Source organism: Pantherophis guttatus, chromosome 2 (assembly GCF_059756535.1).
Source record: "Pantherophis guttatus breed Tessera chromosome 2, ASM5975653v1, whole genome shotgun sequence".
NCBI classification, from domain to species: Eukaryota; Metazoa; Chordata; class Lepidosauria; order Squamata; family Colubridae; genus Pantherophis; species Pantherophis guttatus.
The window spans coordinates 229,730,362-229,752,715 of NC_142064.1; the positions used below are offsets into that span (position 1 = coordinate 229,730,362).

Below are 22,354 nucleotides of genomic sequence, written 5' to 3' on the forward strand. Positions count from 1 at the left end.
TTCTTGTACATCCTACATGTCAAGATTTCCTTCAGTCATTGCCTTTTCATTGATCAGCTAGTCATTTTACCATAAAATAATAAGACTGGGCATATGTTACTAGAAGAATCACTAATTCCTATCATATATCTCCTAGTATGCTTATCCTAATTCCATAATCATACCTGTTTGTAGTTCACATACATAAAATTTTTGTTGACATACTTTCCCCTGGCCCATTTGCCAGCTTTCCAAACAGATAACTGCAATCAGAACAACATACAACCTTAACATGGTTTTCAATACAGCAGATAAATCAATAGAGAAATGGATTTATGACTTCCTGTCATCCTCACTGGATAAACCAGACCAGGAAATCAACTTCTAAAAGACTCATACGACTTTTATTGAAATTCTCTATAACAAAAGAATCTTGCAAATCCAATTGTACTTGTACCTTCCCCTACACATAGCTGTGAATTAGGGTGGCTTCTGCCTGAGCAACCAGTATCTTCTGGACTTAAAATATGTTTCAACCCTATTTTGTCTGATATGCAGAGATCTTCCATATCTGTCTCATGGTTAGCTTCCTGGCTGCCTACAATTCTAGAATTGTTAGTCATCATACTGCTCCAGTATATCTGGAGGACAAACACACATGAACTATATTTGCAAGATTCAATTCATGAACATTATGCAGTGCCTTAAACCACTTATATTATCTTGGAATGGATGTAAAAGAAAAGAAGAAAATTTCCTGTGTTATTTATTATTATTTTACCTCTTCTTGCATTGCAGGAAACAATTCTGTGTCTGATTTACTAGATCAACAGCCACCTCGACATCTAAGTGATTCAAAGTATGATATTATTTGACTACCATAACTTTATTCCGCCATTTTACTCAAATAGACAGGATGACTAACCTTAGTAGTATTGATAAAAACACTGTAATTTTGTTGCTTTGAAAGAAAAGTAAGTACTGTAAGGAGAATTCAAGAGCCTCCATAATAACTGGGACACACATACCAAAGACTGGGTGAAAAGGATTTGTTAAGAGAAATATCATTCCTTTTATTATTCTGAAGAAACAATGGTATCCTTTCCTAAATAAGAGGGCAAACATCTTGTTTCTGAAACCAAGGCGTAAGAGTTAAAGAGTCGGGTTTCAATAAAGGAGAATTTTTGTAGCTCAGATTGAAATGAAGAGTCCTTGCTGTTCTCTGAGTTTGGTTGTTTTCTTGCAGGTATTTCATTACCCAAATTAGGTAACATCATCAGTGGTAGGCTGATAACATTACCTAGTTTGGGTAATGAAAACACCTGCAAGAAAGCAACCAAGTTTAGAGAGCACCAAGGACCCTTCAAAATCTAATCCAGGGGTGTCCAACCTTGGCAACTTTAAGACTTGAGGACTTCAACTCCCAGATCAAAGTTGGCTGAGGAACTCTGGAAGTTGAAGTCCACAAGTCTTAAAGTTGCCAAGATTGGAGACCCCTGATCTAATCTCTTCTGCTTAGTTTAGAAGATGGAAGCACTCTAAGCAGGCATCCTAAAATTATTTTAGTGAACAGTAGATTAGTGTGGATTACAGAAATTACTGCTTCAGATACTATGATCCCAGCTGCTGACTACACATATCACAGAGTAAACCCAACTGTTCTTTCAAAACAATTTTATCCAGTTCACAGACTGACCTATGATTCTCTAGGTGAAGGAAATACATTGAGGAAAATGGGAATGTTTAGAGAATAGAAGTTATGACTTCATTACATACAATAATTTTGAGGGCTCAGAATATCAGATATAAAGTTTTCTAATAATTATTTCAAACCCAAGTGAAGTTGCATATTGTCTATTTTTTTTCCTAGCACCCTCCTCACCTCTGAACAAGAGATTAAAGATGCATTTCTCCAGTACATAGCAACAAAGTTTTGCTATAGGACTGCCCCTGCAAAGCATTTAAAAGTCCAGAAGCTAACTCCTCTCAACACATACAGAGTACGTACCATAGTTGTATCTAGGGAACCAGACATTTCTTGAGAACTGAACTATTGGGAAGTCTGACCTGAGCTTCAGCAAAGCAGCTCTTAGGCTGTCTCCAGTCAAGGTCTGGATAGGCTAAATATCTAGATTCCCTGACATCACTTCTTGCACTTTCAAGTTTGCCATTTAGCACTTATGAAATATTACTCAAAAATGTAAGTATACCTTCAGTTGAGAACCAACACTGAACTTTAGAGAGAAGGGTCAGCATGAAAAATCTATGTATCCTTTAGAATGTTTTCATCTTAGCAATGAACATTTGGGGTAACTATGTGTAAGATTTCACCACATGTATGTAGACATGTTTGCCAGTGTTATTAATTTCCAATTAAGAAAATGTTTTAAGAAGGTTTATCAAAAAAGTATCACCAGGACTGAGAAGCCTAAACATCTATCCTGGAATTTCCCCATCTTAATAGTAAACACGATATAGATAATATAGGTGTAAATATAGATATTGCAATGATATACCAAAGAGAGAAAATGAAAGACATGTTCAAATACAAAACAATATATTCAAATCAAAAGGAAGAAACATAATGATAACAAATAAAATATGAATTTATTTTTTAGGCAGAGAATAGATAAAAATATGTCATCAGTTTTGTTGCATTCCATGGTCAATAAATTTCAAGATTTCCATAAAACAATAAATTCCATGTTTTCAAAATTGTATGAACATCTTTAAATGTGATATAATGCCACTTTATACTGACAACATTTTGAGGAAACTGTAGAACAGATCCAAATTATATGTCCTCATCTACTTGGAAGCATCTGGTCCAAGGGTGGGTTGTACTTACCTTTACTACCGGTTTGCAACGGGGCTGCGCACATGCACTCCCTGATGACATCAGGGTTGGTGGGCGGAGCCTCCCGCCAGTTTTACTGCCAGTTCTTGCAAACCGGTCTGAACTGGGGTCAACCCACCACTGATCTGGTTGCATCCTGGCAGGACCAACTGAACTCAAATGCATATTTTCATGCAATTGTTTGGCTACAGTGCAATTGTTTGGCTACAGTTAAGCTTATTGCTTAACGCATTGTAAGCCGCCCTGAGTCTCCGGAGAAGGGCTGCATATAAATCAAATAAAAAAAAAAAAAACCCCAGAGAAAGATGCAGCTTCTTTAAGGGGGCACTAAGAAGTGTGGTACCATTGGGCTTTGGATTCAATATGTACACATTCCTGTAATCAAGTCCATGAACTTGTCATGCTACCCTCTAGATTAGGGGTGTCCACTTTGGCAACTTTAAGATTTGTGGAGTTCAACTTCCAGAATTCCCCAGCCAGTCATTGAATTCTGGGAGTTGTAGTTCACAATCTTAAAGTTGCCATGGTTGAACATCCCTGCTTTACATTATTTATTTCTTGAAAGGTCTCATCCAAGGGCATCTACCGGTATTGGTATGTGTAGATGTGTAATTTAAGAATTCAAAATCAATATCTATAAATAAGTTTGAGTTCAAACTTCTAACAACTTAATTGTGTGGGAGCAGTTATTTCATGGTGAATGAAAGTAGTTTATACTTACTGGAATAATTAAAAACAAAGCAGTAATTGCTTCATTTCAAACCATTAGGGGTGGGTTTTAGAATTTCTCAAAACAAAGTCCAGAGCCAGATTCTGCTAATTGTTGGCTGAGATTTCCACACCAGAAACCAGTTTGCTTTCCAAGGATGGCCATTTCTCTTCAAAGAATTAAGACTTCAGTTTCAGGTTAATGGATTATTTGCTGTTTTCTGTTTTCAGTATCGGTTAGAGACTTTCACTGAAAGTAGAGACACACACTTGGCTAGTGAATGCTACTATGGTGAGTAACTGGGGAATGAGGGTAAATTTCCAGAATGATCCCTTTGTAAGAGATCACCACTTTGAACTTTTCAAGATACTAATCCAAGTAGTCATACTATTGGTTACACTCTAACATTAACATTTAATGGAATCAGGCAAAGCACAGGTAGTCCTCAACTTACAACCATTTGTTTACTGACCATTCAAAGTTACAATGGTATTGAAAAAAGTCACTTATGATTGTTTTTCACATAACCGTTGCAGCATCTCTGTAGACACATGACCAAATTTTGGATGCTTGCCAACTGGCATGTATTTATGATGGTTGCAGTGTCCTGGGATCATGTGATCACTTTTTGAAAACTTCCGACAAGAAAAGTCAATGGGGAAGGCAGTATTACTAACTTAACAACAGCAGAGATTCATTTAACAACTGTGGCAAGAAAAGTTGTAAAATGGGGCAAAATTCACTTAACAATTGTCTCACTTAGCAACATAAATTTTGGGCTCAGTTGTAGTTATAAGTCAAGGACTACCTGTAGTAGACGGGCCCAAAACATTCCCTCCCTCCCTCCCTCCCTCCCCCCTCCCTCCCTCCCTCCCTCTCTCTCTCCCTCCCTCCCTCCCTCTCCCCTCTCTGTGTATGTAAAAATTAGTAGACTTATTCATTGTGCATTAATATTTTCTCCCATCACACTAAAAAATAGAAAGGGCTTCTGACATCAAACCAAGCCTTTGAGACACTCCGTTTGGTACAGGCTGAGTTAAAGGGTTGGACTCGAATTAGAACAAGCCTGTTTCAGCTATCAAGGTCACTGGATGAGTTTCTTTTCATATCCAACTTAATTGAAGAATTGACTTACTTATCCTGAAAAGGTCTTGAGGGTGAAAAATTGAAAAACAAAAATGTGGTTTAGGAAAACTGTCACAATTTTGAGGCATTTTCCAATTGAGGAAGCAATATTTTACTTTCATTTCCATCAGCAGAGATGTTAATTTCTGTGTAATTAAGGTAAAGGTAAAGGTTCCCCTCGCACATATGTGCTAGTCGTTTCTGACTGAAGGGATCCTGGGAAAATTTATTTTATTTATGTTTATATATCATATTTCGAGACTGCTCATCTCCCTCATAGAATGACTCTGGGCAGTGTTTTTTTAAAATGTGTTTTTAAAAATTGCTACAATACTCACACATGGCATATTATTCAATATTTTTTTTAAAAAAATTCTGTACTGTCTAATGAAACACTATTAAAGCAGTATATCTCATCAGTTGAAGCTATGTGTTTGTCTACTTTGAGGCCAAAATACCTAAAGGAATGCAATTCACAATTGTGCTGTTTTGTTATTTAGTTTCTTATTGACTGAGGAGGGTTGTGTGTTTGTCTTCCAGGTGGATTTGTCGACTCTGCTGATGTTGTACCTCCGCCTACCCCCTGGGAAATCCCCGTGGATCCACCTCCCTTGTTTACAGACTGTGAAATGCATATCCCAGTGCCCCACTCATATTCCCTGGGGGTAAAACAAATATTTCTTACTCTTCTTAGAGTTTATGCTGCTTTTCTAAAGTGTGTTCAATAAGGCAACCAAGTCAGTTTTGTGAATACATCATTACCAATTAATGGCTCTTGTTACAGGAAGTGACATCAAATTGTGTTTCCCTGACTCATCCTTATCCATTTGATTATTTGCTTTTTTTTTTTAATGGTTACTTTTAAGTTCTGTGAAATGCCTTACCACCTCTAATGTGGAATTTGCTTTTCCGCTCTCTGATCATTGTAGCAAAAGTAGTTTTTACTGTTTGAAACTCTAAGTATTTTAGTAGATAAACTTTAAAAGTAATATTTATATTTGACAAGGGAATCTTCTGGTTTACACATATTATATAATGATAATATATTTATTATTTATATTTTCAGAAGATCACCAGGGTCTTTCCACACCTATGATTCTATATAGTCTTTCTTATGCATTTTAGTTAGAGAAAGTGGGAAAATTGTCATAAGCAGGGATTTGATTACATATTGTAACAATATGCGGGAATGATCTCAGAAGAGAAGAAGAAAAGCCATAAACTAGGCAATAGCCAGATAAGATCCAGTTGAGCCCAGAGAAGGAATATGGGTGTCAATGTTCTGACTGACAAATCCAATCAAAACAAGCATGGTTGAGACAATCCAATCTCTTAATGCAAAATGTCATTGAGTACATCATTTCGGCAAAGATGAGGGCAAAACCAGATCTAACTATTTCCCGTGCAAACCCACATAGTTAAAGTTTAGGTTTCCCCTCCCCCTATTAGACCAGGTCACGTTGTCCAATGGAGTCTCCTGGTATTGTTGTGAGAGAGTCTTTTGGCTCTGGTAAGCACCTGCCGAAGTGTCCTTGGATCTCACGCAGTGGTGGGATTCAAGTAATTTAACAACCGGTTCTCTGCCCTAATGATTTCTTCCAACAACCAGTTTGCCAAACTGCTCAGAAAGTTAACAACCGGTTCTCCCGAAGTGGTGCGAACTGGCTGAATCCCACAACTGGAACTGGCTGGAATCTTGATGTCTGGAAGTTATATTCTATCTCTATCTATTCTTTCCCTCCCCCCATAGTTCGTTGGCAAGCTGAGAAGCAATAATAGTTGCAACATTCTGCTTGACAGCGGGTGTGGCAAATGTCTCAGAAGGACTCCCTAGTTTCTTGGTCTGTACAGATGACAAGGAAAAATGTACTTTCAGACTTGCAAGATTCTATTAATGTCAGTTTACCATAAAGATAGAGCTAATATTCCTGGCTGTGTTTTTTGTCTGACTATCTCATGAGTTTGACACCCTCCTCCTCTCTCTCAAGGTCATTCCCACATACCACTACAAATATAGAAAAAGTTTTTACATGGATGGGGAGCATGGTGGCTCATATGGTTAGAATGCTAGGTTGACAAGCAGCAAGCCTTTGTTTGGGACCTGAGTGCTGGTGTGGGATGGGTTGAACTCCTATCCTTCACTCCAGCTCCTTTAGGAGACATGAAAGGATCCCCACCTAGGTATCCTCCAGGTAACGGTGATGTCACCAGCTAATCTTTTCAACCCGGAAACACCTCAGAATTTCTGACATGAATGCAATGCGATATGCATGGATAATTTATTTGTGTGTGAGCTTTAAGCAAAAATAATAGAACTGATGTAAGATATTAATTTTAAAGATAAATTAAACTTTTAAAGATAAGTTGTTAAACATACTTTAATCTAACTAATAGTAAATCCAAATAAATTCCAAGTAAAGTAAACAGCTACAGGGTTCTAAATGTTGTCTTTTGAACTCTTGTACTAATTGTAAAATGAACCAATGACATTTCATTGCTATTAATAGCCTTGAGTGATTCAATTAGTATGTAATGTCTGGGATTTTAAGTAGAAATTAATATTTTTCTGTAGGAAAATTAATACTCAGTTCAAGGGACAATTGCTTTCTGAAATCATTTTGGGAGCTTTTTCTCTTTTTATTACATTTGTAGAGATATTTAATTAATTCAATTTATATTATTTAGATATCCACAAGACTCCCATCAAACATTTGATATTTGTGTATTCATAGTTGGAAATATACAGTTTTGAGGAAGCCTAAGGCATAGGATGTCAAAGAAAAAAAATATGGACAGGAATCTTTTGTCTTCTTGCTGAGGTCTACTGTTATTTTAAGAAAACTTAATAAAATTGATTATTGGGCACACTAATTCTCAAGTGAAGTAGGATTATCCTGTCAACAGAGTCTTTCTAATCATTTGCTTATGTGTCTTTTGCTTTACTTTCAGAATTGTCAGAACTGCAAAGGGCGTGGTGCAATTACGTGCCAATCATGTAAAGGAAAAGGCACAGTAAGTCAGCACAAGAAGCATTACAATATTCCTGTCAGGTATCAGTGCTTCCTTTTGTACACAAATTGTGAGTAGAAGGAATACATGACCACCCCAAATCCAGGAAAATAGGTGATACAAATACAGGTGGTCCTCGACTTACGACCATAATTGTGCCCCAAATTTCCATTGTTAAGTTGTTAAGTGAGTTTTGCTCCATTTTACAACCTTTCTTGCCACAGTTTTTAAGTGAAGCACTGCAGTTGTTAAGCTAGTAACAGGGTTGTTGAGTGAATCTGGCTTCCCCGTTGACTTTTCTTGCCTGAAGGTCGCAAATGTGATCACATGACTCCCCTGTGGGACACTGCAGCCATCAACAACACATGCCAGTTGCCAAGCATCCAAATTTTGTTCATGGGAATACTGCAGTGGTTGTAACTGTGAAAAATAGTTGTGTTACTTTTTTCAGTGCCGTTGTAACTTTGAATTGTCACCAAGCACATGGTTTGTAAGTCAATACCTGTAACTAGACAATTTGACTCAGTTTGGATCAGGCTTGGGTTCTACTTACCTTTACTGCCGGTTTGCAACCGGGTTGTCCGTGTGTGTGAGCGAAGCGAGCGCGTGCACGCGCTCTTCTGCACATGCGCAGAAGCGTTCTGATGACTTCGGGGTTGGTGGGCGGAGCCTTCTGCCGGTTTTACTGCCATTCTATAGAACCGGTGCAAACCGGGGGCACCCACTGGTTTGGGTGGTTGTATTTCAGTTTCAAAAGGCAGTTAAGAGACCTGGTCTTTCATTCATGAAGGGGAGGTGCAAACTGCAGTATGTGTTCTGTACCTGTAGGAAATTTTTTTTTTTTTTTTGCAAATTTGGCTGTTAGCAAATCATGAAGGATTTTAAAGGTGATAGCCAGCACCTTGTAATGAAACCAGAGCTACAGTGATCATACAGTATTTTCTTGAAAATAGAGGACAGTCTGAAATATGGGCAAATCTGAAAGAGGTGGATAAATGATTAAAAAACTTAATTGTTTGTGGCTATAATATTGGTTTACAAGGGAAAATTTGAGAGCAAAATCAAGAAAATTTAGGAAAACACATATTCTAATAAAAATATCTAAAATCAAAATGTACTTATTGTAAAAAGACAATGCAATTTTCATATTTTCCACATATATTTGAAAGACTGTCCTAATGGCACTATTTATATAGTAAAAGTTAAATAACCTGAAATAAAGGGCTAAAGAGAGTTTCTGAAAAATAAATCTAAAGGACAACTTTCTGATTAAAAGACTGCCCTTTATAATAGAGGATGTACCGGTATGTTCACTGAATCGTAAGCCATCTGAAAAGAAGCTTATCTCTCAAAGCAGAGCATTGTTCCCTGTTGAACTGAGGGGTGGGCTTCTTGGCTTCCCTTCTGAGAAGCCCTAAAATACTCATTTCAAAACAGCTTTTCTTTTTGGTATCTTTGATACTGGTTTGAATGTCACTGGTCTTATCTCAGGTTTGATGGTTTTTATTGTAGATCCACCAAAAATAATATGGAAATTTAGCTGCTTGTTGTTGATGACGTTATTGTTCTTAAATAAATAAATTTCAATTATACTGTGTTTTTTCAAATATAGAAAAAGTGTTCAGCTTGTAATGGTACTGGGTTCAATTCATCTGACAACAGTTCCTGCTCATGGTGTTCAGGCACAGGAAACAAGCGGTAAGCTTTGCTTCAATCCAAACTTCATTTCTATTCTTATAATAGTTTTTACTATAAGTTTTTATTGGGCTGTCATACCTCATCTAGGTCTTTCAGAAAAGATAAATGTGTGGGTGTATTGCAGTGATGAAATCCAATTTTTTTTACTACTGGTTCTGTGGGTGTGGCTTGGTGGGCGTGGTGTGGTGTGGCTTGGTGGGCATGGCAGGGGAAGAATACTGCAAAATCCCCATTCCCTCCCCACTCCTGGGGGAAGGATATTGCAAAATCTCCATTCCCACCCCACTCTGGGGCCAGCCAGAGGTGGTATTTGCCGGTTCGCCGAACTACTCAAAATTTCCACTACAGGTTCTCCGAACTGCTCAAAATTTCCGCTACCAGTTCTCCAGAACCTGTCAGAACCTGCTGGATTTCACCCCTGGTGTATTGATATAAATAAATATAGGTAGAAAGATATATATCGAGAGAGGACAAATGAAAATATACAACCATGATGGTGAACCTATGGCACACGTGTCAGAGGTGGCATGCCGAGTCCTCTCTGTGGGCATGCATGCCATCACCAGCTGCTCTTCTGGTTTCTGGCATGCACATGCGCGCTGGACACCTGGTCTTCATGTGTGCTGGAGCGCTGGAAACCTAAAGACCAGTGGCCGGTGCGCATGTGAGCGCAGACCACTTGTCTTCGGGTTTCCAGCACTCTGGCACGCGCAAAGACCAACTGGCCAGCACGCATGCGTGCGCCGGAAACCCAAAGACCAGGGGGCCAGCGCCTGCATGTGTACCGGCCAGCTGGTCTTTGGGTTTTTGGCACTCCAAGCGCTTGCATATGGGCCCTTGGTGCCGAAAAGGTTCACCATCACTGGTGTACAACATCATCAACAGTGTAAAAGAATTGAAATGGAAATGGAAATAGGCTGGTCATATAGCAAGAACTGATGGCAGGTGGACCAAGGCAGTCATAGAATGGATCCCACTTGATAAAAAGCATCCACAAAAGAGACCTAATAAAACAAGATGCGCTGATGACATCAGCAGCATTGCAGGCCCAATTGGCAAAAGAAAGCTCAGGATCGTATTGCTTGGAAATGTGTGGAAGAGGCCCTTATCCTGCAGTTGATAGACAATGACTAAAATGATGACAATGAGATATAGATACATAAATATATATGAGATCTACATTGTCTAACATTCAGGATTTCTCCTCATGCACTTTCCGCATATTACTTGCAGTAATATTCCTTCAGCAAATGGAGAATCTAATCAGTGGACTAGGAAGAATAATATCTTTTTTCCCTCCTTTCTGTTCAATCATGTTTGATTCTTAGAGACTGTCTGGGCAAATCCCTTCCTGGTTTTACATTGTATCTTTTCTCTTATGTAGCCATATTATTTAATAATATTAGAAGTTTCTGATAGTGATAGATAGACACCAATACCTTTAATTTTTGCACTTTTATATTCTAAACTGATGTAATTACTGATGGCAAATTTAATTTTGCATTATTCTAGACTACCTGTGAGTGAAATAAAATTATGGTGATGATGACGAAGTTGGTGATATTTATTTACTGTTTTCCAAGAGAGGAAAACTTATAATATCATAGGGTCTAATTCAAACATTGATCTCTCTTTTACAGTTGCTTCAGTTGCCGTGGCAATGGGCGGAATATGTGTTACCGTTGTGACTGGAAAGGCATACTGCTATATCATACTGAACTTTCAATCACATGGTAAGATAGAAAGAATGTTGTAAGTCTCTTTGGTCATTTGGAGGGAAAAATACATGTAAGAAGGCCTTTAAGGGCCATATATCTCTTTTTTTTTGTCCCGGTAATATATTCCCCAATATGACCAACTCCTTCATGGATACTTGGGTGCATAAGATTTTGGATTACACATATTTTGCCAGAGTGGAGAAGCAAAACCTAAGCATAGTACATAAAATTATCTGCCACAATGTCCTACCTGTCAATGACTACTTCAGCTTCAACCACAACAATACACGAGCAAATAATAGATACAAACTCAAGGTAAACTGCTCCAAACTCGATTGCAGAAAATATGACTTCAGTAACAGAGTGGTCAATGCCTGGAACACACTATCTGACTCTGTAGTTTCTTCCCCAAACCCCCAAAACTTTAACCTTAAACTGTCTACTGTTGACCTCACTCCATTCCTAAAAGGTCTGTAAGGGGCGTGCATAAGTGCACCAGTGTGCCTATCATCCCTGTCCTAATATTCCTTTTTACTTACTCTTTTAATGTATTCAAATTATGTTTATACTTTTACCTGTTATCTTATATATGCTTGACAAAACAAACAAACAAACAAATAAATAAAATAAAATAAAATAAAATAAAATAAAATAAAATAAAATAAAATAAAATAAAATAAAATACTTTCTCCCTTCATCTAAGTTTTAGTTCTTTGAAAATTGTTAAGGGTAGGGTTAAGACCATAAGTCATAAAGCTTCTGATCTCTGGGCTACATGGGTGGGGGTCAGAGGTGGGTTTCAGCAGGTTCTGACCAGTTCTGGAGAACCAGTAGCAGAAATTTTGAGTAATTCGGAGAACCGGTAGTAAAATTTCTGACTGTCCCCGCCCCCATCTATTCTCTGCCTCCCGAGTCCCAGCTGATTGGGAGGAAATGTGGATTTTGCAGTAACCTTCTCCTGGAGTGGGGTGGGAATGGAGATTTTACAGTATCCTTCCCCTGCCATGCCCACCAAGCCACGCCCACCAAACCATGCCACGCCCACCAAGCCACACCCACAGAACCGGTAGTAAAAAAATTTGAAACCCACCACTCTGGGGGGCATGATAAGTGTCTTCCAATAATTGAGGAGCTGTGACAGAGAAGAGGGGACTTACTTATTTTCCAAAGCAACTGAGGACAGACAAGACGTAATGGGTAAATGCTTGTTGAATGAGAGATCCAACCTAGAAGTAAGGAGACATTTTGTGAACAATTAATCAGAGGAATAGTTTGCCTCCAGGAATTGTGGGTGCTCCATCACTGGAAGTTTTCAAAAATAGATTGGACAACCATGTGACCGGGATGATATAAGGTCTCCTGCCTTGAGCAGAGGGTTGGACTAGAAGACCTTTGAGGCCCCTTCCAGCCTATGATTCTATGTTCTAATAAACCATTTTATTATCCCAATTCATAGCATTCATTTATCTATGACTTCGAGTAAGGCCACTTTAAATCAGATCAAATTATAATGTTAGGATTTCTGTTTAGTGTTCTTTTTGTAAAAAATGGGGAACCTGTCCAATACTAAGTTAGACTTTGTGGCTTAGTTCTATATGCTCTGATATTTTAACATCCCTCCTTGAATATGCCTCAGTTGAATTTGGAATACCATTTTTTCTTTATTTATCTGACTTTTAATCATTGGAAGAAAAATATATTCATGCAGTTAACCAAATGCATTGTCAAACTTATTAACATGTACTCAGTCAATTTCAGCTTTAAATTGACATCATAACAAGCAAATATAACTTTCCCCCCCTCATAGGACGAATAATATTTTAGAATACACAGCAGACAACAAATCTGAATTTCCAGTTTACCATCTGCAGGAAGTAACTGGAAGAAAAATACATAGCGATGAGCATAACTTGGTAAGATATATACTGCCACAAATACGTATGCAAAGATTACTGGAAGAATAAATAGGTGGTCCTTATCCAGCAACCACAATTAAGACTGGCAAGTCGGTTGTTAAGGAAAGTGATTGTTATGTAAAACTGCAACAGTGCTTATGATCTTATTTCAGCTTTCTTTTGCCTTACAGACCTGCAAAGGTCATAAATGTGAGAATTGGTCATAAAATTATTTTTTTCATCACCATAATGTGAGGATTGGTTATAAAGTGATTTTGTTCATCATTGTCATAACTACAAAGAGTCACTACAGGTGCTCACTAAACAGGGCAGTTGCTAAACAAGGACTACCTGTATTTATAAAAGAATATTGGAAGATAGAATGTAGACAGCTCTAGAATGCTAGAACAGAATGCTAGAGTTTTCTTATTGGTCATTCAATCCCTTGTTCAGCTCAAGAATCTATTAAAGCACTCCAAAAGGGATCTCTCTAGTCCATTATAGAGTTTTTCCACACGTACGTATAATACCAAAAGTTTCACTTTATGAGCAAGAAGCTTTTTGTATTTTTGTACAGGTAATCCTTGATTTACAACAGTTCATTTAGTGACCATTCAAAGTTACAATGGCACTGAAAAACGTGACTTACGATTGATTTTCACACTTATGACCATTACAGCATCCCCATGGTCACGAGGGCCAGGCGAGGCTAAGCACTCCTTGACGTGAATGACATCAAGTTGGCCATGCCCACTCAGCCACATGACCACCCAGCCACTCCTACCCAGCTAGTCAGTAGGCCAGAGAACCGGTTGTTAAATTATTTAAAGCCCACCACTGATTGGAAGATGTTGACGATTAAATCTGGAAGCTTTTGCACGCTTCTGGCCAACAGCATAGTTTAATTTTGCATGCAATAATTTACACCAGTGTTCCTCAACCTTGGCAGCTTTAAGATCTATGGACTTCAACTGCCAGAATTCCCCAGCCAACATATGTAAAGTTGCCAAGATTAACAAACACTGATTTAGACTACTCATGTCTTCTGTACAAAAAAATAAGACAGCTACATTTTCTTAAACTTTTAGTGATGGATGTATGCTTTTTGGTATACAATTCCAACCATTTATTGAGAGAAAGTTGATGGTTCTATGCAGTCATGCTGTGCAGTAGTTCAGTCCAAAGTGCTAAATAATTTAATTCAAAAGTGTATTTTGTGGCCTTTATCTGCATACCAGGTACGTCCCATAATTGAGTTCCCAGAATCATCCATTAAAGACTATTCAAGGACAAGCATTGCTCAACACAAAATGATGTTTGCTTCAGGTGAACATCGGATCTTGAAACAGGTGAGTGCCAAAGAGAGCAATTGCATTTTAAAAATGAAACATTATTTTCATTTTTATTTATTATTTTCATGTTCACTTTATTTAAAAACCTTCTTGATTTACTAAGTAGCTCTTTTGGGTTTTTCCCCAATATGTTTTGAAAACGTTTGTGTAAGGGGTATTTCAAGTTGATGAAGAATTTATCTTAGATTTATTTTATCTTATTCTGCATTAGATTATTCTTCCTTTTCCTTTTGCAGGATGTTTTGCAATCAGATTATTATTATTTTTTTGCATTTATCAACATTTTCTTATCCTTTTTTGTTTTTAACTGCTGCAAAGTAATAATAAAGTAAAACCTTACTTTAAGGGACCATTAAGAAATAGGGAATTTTTAACCCCCGAATATCCATATAATCCAACTTTCTATTATCTGCATCAATTTATGTCAGTTTATGTCACTTGCATAATGTACTTACGTAATGACACAAGTTACTACAAATTGCATAAACAGCAGCATTTGTTTACTTCATAATAAGACACATATAATGGAAAGTGATGGAAATAATGCAGGCTTAGTGAACTATTCAGATTACTTCATATATAATGAATTTAGTCCTTATTTCAGGGGATGTCTGGGTGCAAATTTTGTCCATTGCATCTAAAGCCTAGTAACTCTAACCGTAATCCTTTACAAAAAGGTTTCATTGTCCAGCAATATATAAATCAATAAAAAGAAAAATAAATAATGTATCACTACCAATATTTTATTATGATTTGTAACCTTTTGGTTCCAAAAGGTTATAAAGGATCCACAAAACTGGTGGATCAGGCGAATCTTTTATCAGGTTCGCCTGATCCACCAATTGCATCCCTTTCTGGATCGAGATGCCTTACGCATGGTCACTCATGCCCTCGTCATGTCCCGTTTGGACTACTGTAATGCTCTCTACATGGGGCTCCCCTTGAGGAGCACCCGGAGGTTCCAATTGGTCCAGAATGTGGCCGCGCGGATGGTTATGGGGGCGACTTGGCGCTCCCATGTAACACCTCTCCTGCGCAAGATGGACTGGCTCCCAGTGGTCTTCCACTGGGTGCGCTTCAAGGTATTGGTTACCACCTTTAGAGTACTCCATGGCTTAGGACCTGGGTATTTACGAGACCGCCTTCTGCCGCCGGTAGACTCCCACCGACCAGTACGCTCCCACAGAGAGGGGCTCCTCAGGGTGCTGTCGGTCAAACAGTGCCAACTGGCAGCCACCAGGGGGAGAGCGTTCTCTGTGGGGGCACCTACCCTCTGCAATGAGCTGCCCCCGGAGATATGGCGGATCCCGGATCTGCGCACTTTCCACTGTGCCCTAAAGACATTTCTGTTTCATCAAGCCGGGCTGACCTGACCTAACTTTTTAAAATTGTTTTAATTTTAAACTGTTAAATAATGGCTTTTAATATAGGGGTTTTAACTGTGGGCCAAATTAACTTAATTGGATTTTAATATTGTTTTAAATTTTGTATTTTTTGTATTTTATCTGCTGGCTGTTCACTGCCCCGAGTCCTTCGGGAGAAGGGCGGTATACAAATATAATAATAATAATAATAATAATAATAATAATAATAATAATAACAACAACAACAACAACAACAACAACAACAACAATAATAACAATAACAACAACAACAACAACAACAACAACAACCCTGGGTTGCAGGTATTATTGAGGAAAAGGAAGGTATTCAGACAGAATGGTTTAGCTTTCCATGACAGCTGTGACTCATTGATCTTCAGTGTATGTTCCCCCTTTTCTAGTCTAATGATTGGTATTTAGGGCAGCTTTTTGCAGGCAAAGAAGCTTTTTGTATTTTTGTACAGGTAATCCTTGACTTACAACAGTTCATTTAGTGACCATTCAAAGTTACAATGGCACTGAAAAAAGTGACTTATGACTTTTTCACACTTACGACCGTTGCAGCATCCCCATGGTCACAAGAGGCCGGGTGAGGCTAAGCACCCCTCGACGTGAATGACATCAAGTTGGCCATGCCCACTCAGTCATATGACCACCCAGCCATGCCTACCCAGCCAGTCAGTAGGCCAGAGAACTGGTTGTTAAAGACAACATGATGCTCAAGAGCCAAACTAACTTTTGAGGCAAAAGGCTTCCTCTTAAAAAAAACTAAAATGAAAACTTATTTCCATAAGACTTTGATGGGGAATTGGAATCCATATTTTTCTCATGGCACAGTCGGTCTTAGGTAACACAGAAATAATGTTTAGCTATTATTTAAGCCCTTTTCTCTGAAGTGCAAAGGACACACTTTTAATACTGTTAAACATCAAGAAATTATTTCTCCAATAAAGGAGAATATTTGTCACTCAGAATTAATACGAGGGGTCCTTGGTGCTCTCTGAGCTTGGTTGTTTTCTAGCAGATACTTGATTACCTAAACTAGATAACATCATTTAATGTATCATTGATTTTTATTTTAAAATGCACCTAAAAGTCACAATCCACAAATTGGCCTGAGTTTTTGTGAAAGTTGTTCTCCTGAAAATAAATTTTCAAATGTTCTTTGAATTCTTCAGTTCACAAATTCTAGTAGTCTGATCTAAAGATCGTTAAAGGACTAAAACAGTGGCATGCTGTTCTTTTTTCTAAGTAATGTCACATTAATTTCTCAATTGTGTTTATATTATAGAGACATTTGATATAAACACATTCCCCCCCTCCAAAATAGGCACACTTGTTCCAATTGTTTTTGGCGGAGTTAAGTTACATGCTTGTGAATCATGTATGGAAAGAGAAATTTGTTGTTCTTTCTTATTTTTGCCTTTATTAAACAACAAGCAGAAAGGAAAGGAGGGGACCAATGAGAATTAAAAAAACAAAAGAAATTAGAGTTTTCCACCAGCATGTTTTTCTGAGATAATATTTCAACTGATGTATGTTGCAAAGATTACAAACTGACAATGATTCTAAATTTGTAATACTTGCATCCATGAATAGTGAAAGAGCTGCTTGGTCAGGGAACTGATTTCCATCACATGGAAGCAAAATTGGAGGTTGTAGAAATATTCATCAAGTTTCTCTGTCTAGGAATTAGGAATTATGCGTCTACCTCCCTTCTTTCCACAGGCTTACAAAAGGCCCCCTTGTAATGTGGAAATTATTTCAGCCTATATTATTAATTGAAAACATTTATATAACTGCCCATCGTTTCAAACTCTAGGGTGGCTCCCAATCAACATTTAAAACAACATCTGTAATGAAACAAAATATGCATATATCTATTAAAAGATAGCAGTGTTCCAATATATGAGGGGCTGCCACAGAGAGGAGAGGGTCAAGCTATTTTCCAAGGCACCCAAAGGCCAGGCAAGGAATAATGAATGGAAATTGATCAAGGAGAGATTCAACCTAGAAATAAGGAGAAATTTTCTGACAGTGAGAACAATCAACCAATGCAACAGCTTGCCTTCACAAGTTGTGGGAGGCTATCAAGAAGAGATTGGACTGCTATTTGTCAGAAATGGTGTAAGGTCTCCTGCTTGGGTGGGGGGTTGGACTAGATGACCTACAAGGTTCCTTCCAACTCTGTTAATCTGTTTTTAAAAAATCTGTTAAAACCATAACAATTGAAAACTGGCACCAAGCTTCCAGATGTGAAGAATTGGAGGATCAAGATAGTAAGGGGCTTTGCTGAAATACTTTTTGAAGAACCCCTGAGGAGCATCTTGAGGCTTTTTCATTCTATTTTCCATCTTTAAAAAATAAAAATAAAAACTGGGCTACAAGTGGCTTGTTTATGAGGATTGACCTCCTCTTTCCCTTCTGTCAGGTTCCCAAAACAATGAAAGTCACATTGTGATTCTTCTAAACAGATTTATTTATTATTCCTCACCAATAAACAGATATCATCCCAAACTAAAGCAGACTACTTGTACCATAAAACATGTATCCTGGGAACTATTAGGCAGGAGCCATCCTCACCCTCTTTCTCTCACACAAACTATCTAAACTGTGTTGTCTTTTGCTCCTCTGGACTGCACTCCCTTCCTCTGGACAGCATTTCATCACACATTTCCATCCTCAATTTTGAATTAAATCTCAGTAGATCTGGGTTTTGGGATGAAGGGGTGGCATAAAAATGGTGCTAGGATTAACACAGAGTTTGCAAATCATTAATTCCCTTCCTCTTCTTCCTCCACTAGTTATAGGATGCTAAGGGAATGAAATGACCAATACCTCACCATGTACATCAGATTCCAATTGTTTTGTGTGTTTTTCCTAAGGAAAAGGAAATATGCAGAGCACAGCACTCATTCACTGGGCTAATACTTTACTGCTTTTTTATTTCAATATATTCTAAACAAGCAATGTCCTCTCAAGGTGATATTCCAAAGAAAGCAAGACGAGTTACAAACAAGTGTCAGAATAACGTATTGATTGTTTTGACAAAAAATGGTCTGCAAACATAAACTCTTGATTTTCTGTTAAGAGGAACATTGAAGAGACTCACCTGAATGCCTGTACTGAATGGAAAAAGTATAAGCACTTGGAAAGGAATTTCATAACTTTTAGGCTCCTGTTGGGAAGGGCCTGCCTTTTGCATATCCACCTTAGACAGTCTGAATTGCCAATCTTATGTCTAATACCTAAACTGTAGAGTTCACATTGGAAGAGGATCTAAATCAGGGATCTGCAACCTTAAACATTCAAAGAGCCATTTGGACCTGTTTCCCACAGAAAAGAAATCACCGGGAGCCACAAAACCTGGGTGGGCGTGGTCAACTCGACATCACTCCTGAGAGGGACAGGGAGCCACAGCAGGGGGATGAAAGAGCCGCATGCGACTCCAGAGCTGCAGGTTGCAGACACCCGATCTAAATGATCTCAGAAATATAACTCTTTTCTTTTTCCTTTTGCAGAGACAAACGGTTGAACTGGTGCCACTCACAAAAGTTAAATATGAATGGAAAGGCAAACCTTACTTCTTCTATGTCTTTGGCAATGAGAATGAAGTCTATAGCAAAGACTACCCTGCAAAATGCTGCTGCTCAATCTTGTGAAAAACAACCAGTTTCGTGGCAGTCCTCTATCAAACTATAAGCTGTTCCCTGCTTTAATCTCTACAGCATCTGTCCGGATTCTTTTTCTGCAGGGACTATACAAAAAAAAGAATGTTACTATGTGCTCCCTCCAGAGGAATCTGTGCACTGTTTTCTCTGTCCAGAAGAATTTGTGGTTCATTCATTAATCTTATTTATGAGATGAAAAGTGAAGGAAGTTACTCGTTCTAATGCACCTTGAAATAGCATATTTGTATATTTTGCAGTTTCAAATATTTAGATACTTTTCATGAGCCCCATTCAGTCGTTTTTCTACTTAGAGCATTCACGGCAAGAACAGACTGGAGAAGCTGTGCGTTCCAATGATGCTACTCATCAACATTGTGTGTAAATGCTGATTGTGTAAATGTAAATTCCCATGAATTGCTGTAGAGGCAGGCTTCTACACCAGTCAGCATTGTGGGGTCTGCATCTCAGAAATCAATACACATACCATCATATGTACTGTATATCTTTTTTAAAAAAATAGGGCAATTGAATGTTCTATTAGTCTTTCCTAATCCGGTGCCTCCAGATATAGAATAGAATAACAGAGTTGGAAGGGAGCTTGGAGGTCTTCTAGTCCAACCCCCTTCTTAGGCAGGAAACTCTACACTACTTCAGAAAAATGGTTATCCAACATTTTAAAAACTTCCAGTGTTGGAGCATTCGCAACTTCTGGAGGCAAGTTGTTCCACTGATTAATTGTTCTAACTGTCAGGAAATTTCTCCTTAGTTCTAAGCTGCTTCTCTCCTTGATTAGTTTCCACCCATTGCTTCTTGTCCTACCCTCAGGTGCTTTGAAGAATAGTTTGACTCCCTCTTCTTTGTGGCAACCCCTGAGATATTGGAACACTGCTATCATATCTTCCCTAGTCCTTCTCTTCATTAAACTAGACATACCCAGTTCCTGCAACCGTTCTTCATATGTTTTAGCCTCCAGTCCCCTAATCATTTTGTTGTTCTCTCTCTATAGGATTGTACTTCTGTGCTCGCCAGGCTATATGGCCTTTCCTTTCTCCTCTTTCCAATTGTATTGTAAATTTAAAATCTGAAGTTGATAATCCGTGTATTTTATTAAATGTTCTTCTTTTCCAAGATTCCGATTTACCGTAAAAAGCTACATGCTTTGTAAGTCATGCTTATAGAATTATTTCCTTACAACTCTGTTTTCAGCATGTAATCATGTCAAAAGATCTTCTCTGTGAGTTTTCTCTGTTTAAGGCAAAATGGTATTTCAGTCGCAGTACTCTAAAACTAAACAAATTATAAATCACAACACCCTCTCTATGTCAACACCAGCTCAGTGAAGAGCTGTGATTTATATCAGAACATTTATTATAGTAAAGCAAACATTTGCCACGGTTTATTTGTTAGCTCCCATTTATCCCATGAATAAAGATTTCAGCACTGTTTTGATAAAGTGTGGCATCTTGTTTCTTACTTTTTTAAAAAACATATATTTGTCTGGATATTTTTATTTATGCTTTATTATTTTACGGTGCAATAATAGTGTTTTTCCCCAAATGTTGCTCCTTTTCAAAAGTAGATAAATAAAAGACAATGTTATCAGAAACTAACAGGCTGCTTTGTTTTGTTCTATTTATATAGCACTGTTAGAACAAGTTTAAGGATGTGAGCATAATTGCCTAATCAGGCTTTCAAAGGAGAAAAAAAAACACTAGGATGACGGGTATTAATGCCAGAAAAGCATTTGCAGATGGTACCAGTTGAAAAGTATTATGTGAGTGAGATGGGTGGTTTCCAAATTTGATACAGAAATAATTCAATAAAATAAATACGTTCCTTAAATATCCAGCACATCGTAGTGTTTAAAGCATTCGGGGAGACCCTGGTTTAAGTCCTCACTCTACCATGAAGCTCATTAGATGCATCTCTAGCTCAATGTTTAACCTGGTAAAGGAAGTTCCTCCCTGCTTGCTTCAGACAAGTAAAGTCAATGAGGGAAGCCAGATTTGCTTAACAACCATGGGATTGCTGTGATTCACTTAACAACGGTGGCAAAAAAAGCTTGTAAAATTGGATGCAACTCACTGAACATTTGTCTTGATTAGCAAAAGAAATTCTGGACCCAGTATTGGTCATAAATCAAAGACTACTTGCATTAGGCAACTATTGCTACTTCTGTTCATAGTAAGTAATATACAGTGAAATAATATTTCATGGCATCTATACTTTTTTATGGTATGTGACAGTCATGTATATTTGATATGGGAAATTCAAATGCATTATTTCTGTTAAAGCATTTATATTCCTCCTTTCATGTCAAGTTTTCAGAATTGCAATAATCTATTGCAATTTCTCATAAGTAACATGAAAGAACAATTTGTGGCACTTTTCTGACATTTGCAAGTAACGTTTTTAACAGCATTTGACACACAATAATAAAATGTGGATAATTTGACACAGAAGACATAAATAACTGGAGTGGAATTGGAGAAATAGCCTTTTTTAGTCTTTGAAAGAGGCAAATTCACCATAGGAATTTTGTATTTTTTAAAAATACAATCATATGATAAATGGTATTACAGGTAGTCCTCAATTTACAATCACAATTGAGTCCAAAATTTATGTTGTTAAGTGAGAAAGTTGTTAAGTGAGTTTTGCCCCATTTTACGACATTTCTTGCCACATTTGGTAAGTAAAACACTGCAGTTGTTAAATTAGTAATGGTTGTTAAGTGAATCTGGTTTTCCCAATGACTTTGCTTGTCCGCAGGTTGCAAAAGGGGATCAGATGACTCTGGGACACCACAACCGTCATAAATGTGAGTCAGTTGTCAAGCATCTGAATATAAATCATGTGACCATGGGGATACTACAACAGTCATAAGTGTGAAAAATGGTCATAAGTCACTTTTTTCAGTGCCATTATAACTTTGAATGGTCACTAAAGAAAATATTGTAAT

The 22,354-nt window shown here is 37.8% G+C and overlaps 1 protein-coding gene across 2 annotated transcripts in view; it reads left to right on the plus strand.

Moving 5' to 3' along the window:
* Nucleotides 1–20,848, plus strand: part of LOC117673830 (protein SSUH2 homolog) — a 29,300-nt gene extending 8,452 nt beyond the window's left edge. For both annotated transcript variants that reach the window (XM_034431469.3, XM_034431471.3), the window contains 10 exons: nt 778–838; nt 1,850–1,979; nt 3,776–3,836; nt 5,211–5,335; nt 7,620–7,682; nt 9,292–9,377; nt 11,018–11,110; nt 12,903–13,008; nt 14,229–14,339; nt 19,246–20,848. In XM_034431469.3, coding sequence (XP_034287360.2) covers nt 778–838; nt 1,850–1,979; nt 3,776–3,836; nt 5,211–5,335; nt 7,620–7,682; nt 9,292–9,377; nt 11,018–11,110; nt 12,903–13,008; nt 14,229–14,339; nt 19,246–19,386 — 977 coding nt within the window. In that variant the 3' untranslated portion in view covers nt 19,387–20,848. The remainder of the gene's footprint in view (nt 1–777; nt 839–1,849; nt 1,980–3,775; nt 3,837–5,210; nt 5,336–7,619; nt 7,683–9,291; nt 9,378–11,017; nt 11,111–12,902; nt 13,009–14,228; nt 14,340–19,245) is intronic.
* Nucleotides 20,849–22,354: the final 1,506 nt, after the last annotated feature.